The 13,614-nt window shown below is 50.4% G+C and overlaps 1 protein-coding gene across 5 annotated transcripts in view; it reads right to left on the minus strand.

Annotated features, from left to right (window-relative positions):
• The window catches only part of ANK1 (ankyrin 1), an 826,509-nt gene that overhangs the window by 89,593 nt on the left and 723,302 nt on the right, over window positions 1-13,614 (minus strand). For all 5 annotated transcript variants that reach the window (XM_085634053.1, XM_085634051.1, XM_085634052.1 and 2 more), the window contains 2 exons: window positions 11,572-12,109; window positions 4,534-4,732 (listed from right to left, as the gene is read on the minus strand). In XM_085634053.1, coding sequence (XP_085490179.1) covers window positions 4,534-4,732; window positions 11,572-12,109 — 737 coding nt within the window. The remainder of the gene's footprint in view (window positions 1-4,533; window positions 4,733-11,571; window positions 12,110-13,614) is intronic.

The raw sequence follows: 13,614 nt of genomic DNA on the forward strand, positions 1-13,614 counted from the left end.
ATGCCCTTGCACCACTGAAGAATCCTCCCAGCGGACCCGGCAGCAAGAAAACCTTGTGGTTCACCAACGACCTCAAAGACTCCAAGAAATCCTGCCGTACCCTCGAGAAAGCCTGGCGCCACGACCAGTCAACAGAAAACATGACAGCCCTCAAGAACGCCAGCCGCAAACACCACCAGCTGATCCGCACCACCAAAAGGACAGCATTCAGAGAACGACTAGACAACAACACCCACAACAGCAAGGAACTCTTCAGCATCGTTAAAGAGCTCTCCAACCCCAGCGCCAGCAACAACGACATCACGCCCTCACAAGACCTCTGCGACGCACTCGCCTCGTTCTTCCACCGCAAGATCGCCGACATACACAACAGCTTCGGCGCCCAGACCACGCACCCAACCACCGAACCAACGCCCCCCACCACCACCCTCTGTGCCTGGACCCCCGTCAGCACTGAAGACACCACCCACGTGATCAACACCATCCACTCCGGCTCCCCAGCCGACCCCTGTCCACACCACATCTTTAACAAAGCCGACTCCATCATCGCACCCCAACTCCGGAACATCATTAACAACTCCTTCGCATCTGCCACCTTTCCGGAGAGCTGGAAGCATGCGGAGATCAGCGCTCTCCTAGAGAAATCCACCGCGGACCCCACGGACCTCAAGAACTTCCACCCCATCTCGCTCCTTTCTTTCCCCGCTAAAGTCATCGAGAAGACGGTCAACAAGCAGCTAACCGCCTTCCTCGAGACAAACGGCTCCCTCGACCCATCACAGTCCGGATTCCGAGCAAACCACAGCACCGAGACTGCCCTCATCGCAGCCACCGACAACATCAGGTCCCTACTCGACAACGGGGAAACTACTGCCCTCATCCTCCTCGACCTACCGGCCGCATTCGACACAGTCTGCCACCGCACCCTAACAAACCGCCTCCACCACGCCGGGATCCAAGGAATGTCCCTGGAATGGATCACCTCCTTCCTCTCCGACAGAACTCAGAGAGTCCGCCTACCTCCCTTCCGCTCAGCGGCCACCAAGATCATCTGCGGCGTACCCCAAGGCTCCTCGCTCAGCCCCACCCTCTTCAATGTCTACATGAGCCCCCTCGCAGCCATCGCACGCCAACACAACCTAAACATCATTTCCGACGCTGACGACACCCAGCTGATCCTCTCCCTCAACAACGACCCCACCACCGCCAGGGCCAGCCTCCAGGACGGAATGAAAGACGTCGCGGAATGGATGAAGCTCAGCCGTCTGAAACTGAACTCAGACAAGATGGAAGTCCTCATCCTTGGACCATCCCCCTCCGCCTGGGACGACTCCTGGTGGCCCCCTGCTCTGGGCACCGCCCCCAAGCCCACGGACCACGCACGCAACCTGTGTTTCATCCTGGACTCCTCCCTCACGATGACCAAGCAAGTCAACGCCATCTCGTCATCATGTTTCAACACCCTGCGCATGCTCCGAAAGATCTTCCGGTGGATCCCCACCGAAACCAGAAAGACGGTCACCCAGGCCCTCGTCACCAGCCGACTGGACTACGGGAACGCCCACTACGTTGGAATCACAGCCAAACTACAGAAAAGACTCCAGCGCATACAGAACGCTTCTGCACGACTCATCCTGGACATCCCCCGACACAGCCACATCTCTGCCCACCTGAGAGACCTGCACTGGCTCCCCATCAGCAAAAGGATCACGTTCAGGCTCCTCACCCACGCTCACAAGGCTCTCCACGACATGGGCCCCATATACCTCAACAGCCGCCTCACGTTCTACACACCCACCCGACAGCTCCGATCCACCAGCCTCGCCCTCGCCACCTTCCCACGGATTCGCAGAACCACCACCGGAAGAAGATCCTTCTCCTACCTGGCTGCCAAGACGTGGAACTCCCTCCCCACCCACCTCCGACTGACCCAAGACCATCTCTCCTTCAGGAAGCAACTCAAGACCTGGCTCTTCAAGCAGTAGCAGCAGCCTCAGGGTCTGCTTCACCGAAATCCAGGATAGAGGCTGAAAGATCAGTATCATAACCGGAATATCCAATCTAGAAGGCAAAGCTTGTGTAGGAGCCAGATACAGCATCTGGTGATGCCCCACACGCTCCTTATCAGAGTGGGGATTAGAATGGGAATGGTGGTGCCAGGAGCAGCATCGGGAAAGGTCGAGATGGTAGGACTTACGCCAGTTCGGATCTGGGAACTGATCCTTGGGGCCTGACTGGAGTCGGGCTGCAGCTGGCTGCGCGGATCCAGTTGGGGCCCCTTCTGACCGAGCAGGACCCAAAGACATGCCGGTGGTGTCAGGCTGCTAATTAGGAGGTGCATGGCTTCATAAACGTCTTTTACTTGGGCGGGGGTCACTCCGGCTCCTGGAAAGCCGGGGAGTCGCTGAGTTGGCCCAGGTGAAGGCTCTACCGTGGAGCCAGGCCTTGAATGATGATGCTCCCTCGTCCTGTCAGCCAAAGGACGAGAGGAAGCTGAAGGCCTATTCAACTTCATCTTCTTGTGTTTCGAGACTTACCTGAATGTCCTGAGGATTTGGAGTGGGATAATGATTTTGGACTTCGTAACCGTTCCCTGGACCTTCCTCTCGACCAGGACGTTGTGATGTCGCCCACTGAGCTGTCTTGAGCTTGAGGGACCACTCTCGAAAGGCCTTAGGATTCAGGGCACAGCAGATGGAGCATGACTTCAGGTCGTGGTCGCACTCACGACACCATGGACATACAAGATGCGGATCCATCACTGACATTGGTCGATGACAGGCTCCGCAGGACTTGAAGCCGGGTTTCCTGGAGGACGTCCCTGCCACACTAGGAGGAAAAAACCTCAAAAAGAGTCAAAAGTTGAAAAATTCCAGTTAAATAGTGAATGAAGCGGTAGCTTTTCTCGTGAACAGCGCTGGCTGGCGCAGAAAGCAAAGAAATGACGTCAGCGTGTCTAGGTGGCGCCTATATAAGTGCCACAGATGTCACTTCAGCGCAGACGACACATGAGGAACATACAACGCCATTTACCGGTGCGCACTGGCACTGCTCACGAAAAATCTTCCGGATCCAGGCTGACACCTGGGAAATTCAAAGCTAAGGAATCTCCGGCTAGAAGTCTCTATCAGATAGGGAATATAAAGTGTGTTGTTACCCTTCTAGGGTGGCGAATTAAGTGGGGGAAGGGTGTCTCAAGGGAAATCGGGCATGACTTCGATCGAGGGTGAACCTGTGTAGACTCAGCATCAGATAGAACAGTCAGGATCTCCTCTTCCGGAGTCAATGGTGTCAGCATCAGCATGTAAGAACCTGGGGCTGGTGTAGGTCATGGTGCTGGAAGCAGGGTTAGGAGTGGAGCCTGAGGCAAGTTGGGCTCAGAGGAGTCAACTGGCATCCGGGGCAAACCTGCCAGCGGTACTCCGGAAGGAAGGCCTCTTGACTCCTAGGGGCCCAAAGGCGTGCCAGAGCGAGTCGGTACAGATTCGAAGAGCCAGGGTAAGGCTGGGTGGAACACTTCGATCTTTTGTGGCATGGCTGATGGCCCCAGAAACTTAGGTTGTGCCAGAATCAGTTGTGGGACTGGCGCCAAAGTCAGCTGACTCCGGGAGCAAAAATCAAGAAGTGTGGTGCCGCCCCTGTGCCTGCTCAGGTTAATGTGAGTGAGCAGAGTCCCTCTTCAATTTCTTGTGCTTTTTCTTAGACTTATCTGATGATTTTGACTGCAATAAAGATCAACTTCTCAGCCGGCTTCGACAACTCCAGAAGCAAGAACGGGACCGAACTTTGTTAGTGGAGCGCGACTTGCAACGGTTCCTTCTAGGAGTCTTTTTGTGTTTGCGATGTTGAGCTTTGCCTCGCGGTCCCTGATGGCCATCCGGTTCATTGACGCACAGTAACTTCAGGCCTTGGAGTCGTGGCCTGACCCCCAGACACCACAGGCATATCTAATGGTGATCTGTCACAGACATTTATTTGCAACAATCCCTACAGGACTTGAATCCTATCATTTTTTGGGAGTGACATCCCTTGTACACTGGAAACAATTGTGAGTAAATGTCTCTGAGAGACATGAAAGGACCTTCAAATCCACATCTGGTGGTGCAGAAAGAAAGGAAGTGATACAGCGTATGGGGATGGTGCCTATAAGGGCCCCACACATCATTTCAGGTGCAGGATGGCATCAGTGCAGACCCACATAGCACCACCTGTTGACACGCTGAGATACATCTGAAGTTTCCAGCTCCAGTCTGATGCCTGGGGAACATTCAAAAGTCAGAGACATTACATTGATTAGCAAATAAAAAAGGATTCTGACAATGTGTAGAGTTTGCTCTTGGTAGGGCGTGTGATGCTTGGCTCAGCATTTTTCGCCTCACCAGGTTCCATTGGACATGGGTCGAGCCAGATATTCAGATCAAGCACTGCTTGGCTTGCCCATCTCCCATGTCTGAAGAAGCTGCAGCTGTACCCCGCTCCTCACCTGTGCTCTGATGCCTCACATCCCCCTCCATAGTGACCCTGTGCCATCACCTGTGCCACGAAGAAACTGCTGCTGTCCTGTATCCATCGAGCCGGGCTGTGGGTGCTGTGGTGCTGCAGTTGCCAGTCCTTCTCTAGGGAGTCCATGTGTGCCCGCACGCTGCTCACCGTGGGCACTCCAGGCATTGGCCGGGGCACACGCTTTGGACTTCGGGTGGCTTCCGGGCCATCTGAGCTCCAGTCCCTGGTCCTGAGGAGAGTGGGCTGTGTAAGTTTCTCTAATCACTGACAGCAACAGATACATCACAGGAGCAGTGACAGCAAAGGAAGACATACCGACAGACAGCACAGGCAGGAATAGTGACAGCATAGTAAAGGAAGCTACTCCAACAGTCAACACATGCATGAGTAACGACAGCACAGCTTAAACAGACATCCGTCAGGGAGCAGAGGCATGAATATCAAAGGTCAGCACACAGGAGACATCAGACAGGAAGTGCATAGGAATATGGATAGATAGAACAGGCTTAGGCATAATGATAGCAGAGACAGACATGCAGAGAGACAGCACTGGCAGACATGGCAAAAGGCACCATACGCCAGCAGAGCAAGTACAGGAGGAAGAACTTGGACAGAGAGCACAAGGTCAGGAGCAATGAAAACAGGGACATGCATATGGACAGGCAGCAGACGCAGAGATTCTGAACTTCAGCTCAGTGAGACATTCGAATCCCAGCGTAGAATAACACAAGCTTAGGAGCAAGGATGGCAGAAAACAAACACACAGACAGTCAACACAGGCTCAGGTAGAGTGACAGCAGAGACAGACATACCAACTGGCAGACATACCGACAACCAGTACAGGCAGGTATATCAACTGCCAGATGCAGAAATGCTGAGAGTTAACACAACACACACAGGAAGGCTGCCAGGAATAAAGAACGATGGCACAGACAGCAATACTCACAGCACAGAAAGGCACACTGACAGCATAGCAGGGGCACGAGGAATGATAGCACAGACTAGGGGCACTAACAGTCAACGGAACTCAAGAACACAGACAGCACAGACTCAGGCACACTGCCAGCAGGGCTCAGGCAAAACAAATAACACACGGTAGTAAATCTAGCACTCACTCCTAATCTTAACTCTGCATCCTCCTTCATCACGCTTATGGGAGATGGTACAGCTGTCCCTTTCAAGTGGAGGGCGGGGAGTGTATGATGCGAATTCCGAGGTAATATGTGAGTAACTGGTGAGCCTGTGCAGGTCGTGAGAAATGACCACGCAGGTTCTGGGGCCTAACCTTCAGGGCTGCAGCATATACTCCTGACGGACATCTGAACACTACACTCGCAGTCAACAGAGACTCAGGCACACAGATGTAATGACTGCACGGACCGGGGCAAACTGATAACAGAAGCCATGACCGTAGGTACTCGAACACACTGACACAAGAGATGGTGGGAAAATGACAACATAGACTGGGGAAAACTTAAAGCGGAGGCTCAGAAACACCGACAGCAGACACTCAAGCACACTGACAGCAGAGCCGAGGGTGTAATAACAACAGAGACCGTAGCAAACTGACGCTCAGACACTGGCAGAGGCTCGAGCACAATGATAGCCGAGACCCAGAAGCTGTGACAGCAGAGGCTGTGGCATACACACTGTGAACAGGGGTTCAGTCATGCTGACAGCCAGCAGAGATTCAAGCACACCAGCAGCTCAACTGGGCTGTCTCAAGCCAGACTCCGATCTTGTGGTTATATCTTGAGGTTCCCTCCCTTCCTATACTGCCAGGTTCTAACCACCACCCAGACCACCTGAGTCTGAAAGGCCACACCCTCCTCCTGTTCACTGTAGGGTGTCAGGAGGAATGTGGATGCTTTCTGTTGCTGTATCTGTGACCCACGAGTGTCTGACCTCCTTTTTCTGTCAGCATATGGACCATTTTTAGCCCTATTCTGGGGGCAGGCGACTCTCAATCAGGGCTCTTCGTTACACCAACTAGTTCCTGTTATGGTTCCTTAACCTTTAGCCCGCACACAGGATGAGTCTGAGGCCTTACCCTGTGTTCTCTGACTCACCCTCTGTGTTCTCTGGTACCCACCTGCCATTGCTTGGGTCCATAGTTGCCCCACGACCTATGAGTCCTCCATGCGCCTATGTTATTGCCTTCAGTGATTGTCATCTATGTTTGATCAACAGTATTGGTGGGCTCTCCATGCCATTCTAGTACTCGGTGGAACCCACATGCCATTGCTGTTGTCCATCACCTTTGGTACCTGTGGATTATCTTGCCCGCAACATCTGTGACATCATCACAAGAAGTGGTGAGACATGGCCGTAAAGGGACCTACTTGTACCGGTGATGTCAGTTCTACCTTATGCTTCATGCTCCATAGAGGCCAAGATTGAGTGAAAAGCAGAGCAAGGAAACTGAAAGAGGAACTAGAAAGAGATGACGTGTAGAAAGAGGGGTAGTGTGAGGCCTTAAATGATCTGCAAGAAGTGATGTATTCATCACAAAGAACCTTAACAATGAGGTCAATCGTGTACCATAAATCTTTCCAGGACTGTCCATCCAAAGTGCAACTCCTTCCTCACCTCTTGTGTCCAGTCAGGAGTGTTTTGTGAAAGTTTGAATCGAAGAGCAAGGTCATCTCTTAGTGGCAGATACCAAGGTGGCTCTAAAATAAACTTCCGAAAACCCAGGTATCGCAATCTTCATGCCCGAACAGGTGCAATGAGTATAAGTTGTGTTAATTTTTCTTGGACCGATCGTTCAGAACAAGGGACTATTGAGGGAAGGCCATAGTGCAGATGAAAAGTTCCAGTCTGTTGTGAAGACATCCTGCAGTGCTGAAAGAAGTCCAAAGTAAGGATGCCCCAAATCGGAATTCAGAATGAGGGACAATTGAGGGAAGGCATTGTGCACATGAAAAGTTCATGTTCATGCCCAGTGCATGATTAGGGCTTTGGTACAAAAGGGTTTAAATCAACACCATTGTGACAGTGTTATCCTTGAGTATCTGAAAAAGTACTAACTACACAGTTAGAAGAAATGCTTTAAACACTACGTATCCGTTTCTCTTGTGAATTCCAGGGAATAGTTATTGATTTGTTCCCTACATGGGCCATGTATTCCGCAAGGGATGCATGTCTTGCAATGGTGAGCACGGACAGGAGGCCAAAACAGCTCGCTTAGAAGCAGTTATCTGATGGAGTCTACAACTGTAGTTCCTGGGCCAATACAGGGGATAACAAATCTTGATTGACAGATTGCCATGGAACTTGCTCTAGCGGCCCACTGGATTGTAATGACTGAACCATGATGGCCTAGCCACCTCAATGTTGTCAGCAAATGACTTGTCAGAATGCCGAGACTAGCCAAAGAGAAATTTACTGAAAGATTGGCGCATCGAAAAACATCCATGACCAGAAGGCATAGAGCAAGACCTGGGCTGGGTTGGACAAGGTCAAAGATAGGCCTCCAGAGGGTGGCTGAGAAGGAAAGACTGTCAATACAACATGGGTTAAAGAACCAATGAGGAACACCATTCAGTCAACAGGCTAGGGTGGGTACTTCCAGCTGGCTTTTTAAGTAGCGGCAGCGAGAAACAGTCTGTGCCTCTCAACTTGCTGTGCTGTAGACGGTCACCGTTAGCGTTCCTGCACCTTTGTTGTTTTTATCCTCCCCTCTTTGTGCTTCTATTCTGAAGGGCCGTGACCTGACAAAGTCCACCACGGCTGGCGAGTCCACTCTGCCATAAACATTGCTTCCTCCTCAGCTCTCAAAGTGAGTGGATTTCCAGGCAATGTCTGTGTTTTGTCAGTAGTTCAATATCTGGAGCATGGGGTAAGCCTGTTGTTTAAGACCAATGATTTTTGATTGCCTTAAGTACTTAAGCATTCTCTATTTCATCAAAGAAAGCTGTTCCATCGCTAACCTCTTGCGAAGTGTCTTCCATGCCAAATCTAGAAGTGGTGCAACAGCCGTACTTTATCTCTGACACTCTTTTGCCCCAGACAAGGTGCTGGTTGTGAGCCTCTATCCAAGTGTTCACTGGCCTGCATCAGAGGGAGGGATTGGTGGAATCCTGTCAGAACATGTCTCAAGTCTTGACCGCTTGACCAGATCTTCACAAACACCTGCTGAATCCCTCGAATCCTCCAGAGGGGCTTGTATTTGGATAGTGAATCCAATGGATTTCTTTTTGTTAGAAAGAAAATAAGATGATCTTTTTTAATAGAAAATCCTGAATCATATATGTACTGTTTTGCTATATGTTGAAAATCAAAATAAAACTTTAAAAAAATCCTAAATCATGTGACAAGGTGAACGTAGTGTACAAATAGTGTTTGGCACAGGGATCTGGCCTTGAGGGCAATGTCCCTTCTTTAAAGGGGCCATCCTGTGAATGGTGTTGCAATGGATTTCAAAGCCCAGCTGACATCAGACAAACTAACACTCTACAATGCCTTTTGCTGGTGACTGTTAGCAAAACAGGATTGGATAAATACTACCCTCTTGTTCTACACTGGGGGACCCCTTTAAGATAGCCAGCTGTCCTTTTCTTTGCCAGTAATAAAGATAGGTTGACATAGACATGGTTAAAGAGCAGACAGACAAACTGGCTTTGGATCAGCTGCCGGTGCTGTCAAACTTGACAACAAAGGCACTGAAGTGATTGGCTTCTTTGGGCTTCAGAGAGAATAGAGTGACAAACACTGAAGGAGGAGCCAGTGTTAGAGGTAGGAGTCTGGAGAGGTCCAGGTGAGGTCAGCCCACTTGCACCTGCAGGAGAACCACTGGCACTGAAGGAACCAAAGAATCCATAGATTTTCCCGGGGACACATCAAAGGGCAATCATCGTCTCCCGAAAAAACATTTCTTTGCTCCAAGGAAACATTGGGAGCAGGAAGACTCGCAGATGCAGACGTACGTTTTTCAGTTATCGGCACTGCTTCAGAAGATGTGTTAGGAATCTCCTCTTCAATCCTCTCTTTCACTTACTGCTTTCGTGTGAAGATAGGGATGGGTGCCTGCGATTTTTGGGGTGAAAGTGCCATTTCTGGTGGGGGATACCGGAGAACAGCTGTAATTGGAAGACTGTGATTTTGACTTTGATTTAAGAAGTCAGATGCTCCTTATTTAGGCCATGGCCAATTTGGCCTCCTTCCGACGGATTGTCTTTGAGTGCAGGAGGCGAAAGGGACGTAACAAAGATTCCTGCAGCGCCTATTCAGCCCAGGGGCCATTAACTATTTCTGAGATTATGGGAGTCTAAGGGGCTTCTCACTGTATTTTGCAAGGGATGGCCCCATTTGTTTATGTTGACATAAAAGCCAATGTTGCATGAATCTAAGTTCCCATGGCAAATTCATGTCTTTACTAGACAGCCATCTCCAACACTTTCAACCAAGCTTGAAGCCTGAGTAATTTGATGGAGTCAAGTTCCGAGGAAAAGTTAGGAAAAATGGTAAACTGTAGAGAAAAAGACATGTCGGCTCTGGATCCAGGTGACAGTTTGAGCAAAACTTGGAAGTGTGAAGGATTTGGTGGAGTAAATCTAAAGTGTGTTAAAAAACGAACATCACCAATGCCAGCTGATGACTCTATAGTCCCGCTTTATTCCATGCTGTGATGATGTCACACAGATCCACGGCTGGGACTGCTGTGGTGGCACCTCAACAAGGGGCCTAGGGAGGGCTCATAATGAGGAATCTGTGGGAAGGAGTATCTGTTAGAACCTGCTCTGGTGTGCTAGCCCTCCCAGAGTATCTGTGAGACCCCTCCTGCAGTGCTCGCAATAGGTCCCATCGTGCTCAATTCTAGTCAATCAGCCTTCGTTCCCATTCGAATGACATTCCTGGGCACCATCCCAGATGCCCTTGGCCCCTACCTGGTTTTATCCGCCTGCTTGTGATTCTTAATCCATCACCTAGTACCACTGTGAATCGTCCCTGCCCATTTCCTTAAGTTTGGGGTAGCATCTTCCTTTCATTGTTCTTGTCTATCTTTCTCAGTACATGTGGGGGTTTGCTGCCCCATGCTCTCCCCTACCAACTGTCCAAGTGGGAACCATCTCCTCCTCATCTCCAATGCCTTCACTCAACACTCTTTGACTGAAGTCAATATGATTCTTTCCTGTGTTCTCAGGACCCACCGATGCTGACTTTTTCCCATGATCCTAAATAGTTTAGTGTCATCCCTACATTCTCACAATTCACCAGAGCTCCCAGTATTATCCACCTACCTTAAAGCATAGCCTTGACTCCTGTAGACTCTTCGTGTCCTCTCTTGATAGTGCTTGTGGCGGTCTACACCTATTTTTGTACTTGCCTATCTCTCCCAGTACCTGTCCTTCCTTTTTCATCTCTCACAGCAGAATACTCCATTCTCTACTCTTGTCCATCACCCCAGTTTCAGCAAGCCCCCCTAGCCCCTCAATGCGGTCAGTAGAACCTGAACCTACCTGTCCCAGTTCCTGTCCATTGCCCCAAGTGCTTGTGAACCCTCCCTGCTCTCTGTATACCATCTATCCTTGCATTCACCTTCTCCACAATACCTGTAGCCAATTGCTATCTTTTGCCGGTGCTTCCCCTCTTGTACATGATGACCCCTCCCAGTACCCACAAATTATTTCTCCCACACACAGGGTCTGATTCATAAAATGCCTCCGCACTCGTGGTGGAGGCCCCACAGTCGCGGGGGAGTTTCCTCACTCGGGGCAGAAGCTCTGCAATGAGAATTCTCACTGCGGTGATTCCGTCACATCATTAATACACTCCTGTGGGGCCTCTGCCCCGGGGGCGAAGGCCCTTTGTGAATGAGGCCCACAGTGGTTTTGGTGACAGCCACCTGAACTAGCGTTTGTCTACTGCCTCTAGCGCCTCTGCATCGTTCTATCCTCCACTTCTTTCACTGGCACCCACATGCTGTTGCCCCATAACCCCCAGTACATGTGAACTCTTCATTCACCCACCTGTTCTTGTTTTTGTCCTCCACCTCGGGCAGTAGCACTGGGCCTCTGCTGACCCAACCCTCCAACCCCCGCTTCACATGCCCCTTGTGACACTCACCTTTCCTTGCTTTTGTCCATCACTCGCAGGAGGACTGGGGAGTCGGTGATCCGTGCCTGCACTCGCTGCTGGGCTGCAAGAGACGAAAGTTGAATGTCCTGGTCTTGTTCTCCTCCTCCCACTACAGCCTGGCTTGGGCTGTCACTGGCTGCCATTATCTCCTCTGACCTCTGAACCTCCTCCTGGTCCAGTGAGTCCCCCATGCCATTGAGGGCATCGGAGTCCACTGTGTCATCGTCTGGCCCTGGGGAGTCCTCATACCGCTTGTCCAGGCCCCGGCCATCCGTGGTGGCATCTGAGTCGTCGGCCTTGCTGCACTCCAGCGAGGAGTCCTCAGCTGTGACCAGGGACGGAGTGAGGCCTGAAGCCCACACCTGCATGTCTGACATGTCCAACAAGCCGTCCTGCTCACCAGTCGCCATTGGAATGGCGTCCATGATAGCCACTTCATTCCAGTACTGGTCCACGCGCAGAGGTGATGGCAGTGTGTAGTGCATGGACGCGGGAGAGAGCAGCTCCTCCTGCATCGAGGGATAACCTGCAGGGACAGAGGAGGGCACACTCCAGAAGCTGTTTCACGCTCACACACGTACAAGAGCAACCTGCACAATCTCAGGCACCAACTGAGACGTCACCCCAATGTGCTGCTCTTTCTACCTCAACTTCCAATCTACCTCATGAGGTGCTGTGTCCTGCGCCCCACCAGTTATAGCCACCATGATGAGCTACGCTTCATGTCTCAACACTCATGCCAACACACAGTACTCCTTGCATCTTATCAACTATTGACACTGCAAATACTGCTCCTTGGATTGTATTAGCCAGAGCCACCCTTTGTTGTTGGTCCCTGTGACTAACCAGCCATAACCACCAAGAAGTACTGCTCTGGGTACCACACTGAGTTGAACAACAAATGTTAAAATGTTTGAATTAATGACGCGCACAACAGTTTATATTGGTAGCATTCCGAAAAGCGCTTCAACACCTCATCAGGGGTAGTAAGCACTAAACAAATTCAAACTTTTCCCTCTTCTATCCCTCTGCTATCCTTTTCAATCCAAATAACAGACTAACATGTCCACTGCTCAAATTAATTTACTATTTCCCTATACTAATTCACCACTAAACCTTTTTGGGTTCTGTAGTAGCGTGCTTTTCACAGAAAAGGCACTTCTACACCTCGTTTGGGATAGTAAGTGCTATATAAATTAAATTACAACACTATACAATAAATTTTTTCTTCCTGTGCCATTACACAGAGGGACCAGATACATGCAAATGTCTTGGGCACACACAAAAAGGGACAGTGCAGCCCAAACTGCTAGGCTAAGACCACTTAGAAATAGGGACACAGGCAACCATAGACTGGTTACTGCCTCATTGGGCATTGAGGTGCAACTTGAGTCTTTATGGCAAGGGGAGTGCAGGATCCACGACTCAGCATATCCGAGTAATTACTAGTGGCTGGGGTTGATTCATGAGTTCCTTCCACACCCGTTCATTTCACTCAGTGAGTAACCCAGGTACATGGGAATGGTACAAGGCTGAACCATATCTGGAATTCTTTATGTTACAGAGTAGTTGGGATCTGGAAAGCAGTTCAGGCTACAGTGTCCCTTGTGGAGTGCGGCCAAGGTTGATTTGCACATGTTTGTTGCTTGCAACTGTACAATGAGCAAAGTCCTATGTTCATATTCTCACAACACTGTCACAAGGGTGTTTGACCTAAAAAGCCTCTTCCTGTGTCTCACCATCCTGCCATAAACGCAACTCATTGTGTTTCACAGCCATAGCCCCTGGGTTGCTGATCTTTGCACATAAGGAGGTGTTGATTAATACCCCCTCATCAGCCATACCATCCTGAGGGTTTACTCAGTGTGTCTCATTAGCCATACCATACAGAGGTGTTGGTTCATGCCCCTCTAGTCACCCAAGGATGACTACGGCTGCCAAAGGGCTCTTTAGTGTTGCCTCTTGTACCTCACCTGCGATATTCAACAGGAGCTACAGTGTCACTGTGATGAATATGGCCACTACTCCACC

This window comes from Triturus cristatus, chromosome 11 (assembly GCF_964204655.1).
Source record: "Triturus cristatus chromosome 11, aTriCri1.1, whole genome shotgun sequence".
NCBI classification, from domain to species: Eukaryota; Metazoa; Chordata; class Amphibia; order Caudata; family Salamandridae; genus Triturus; species Triturus cristatus.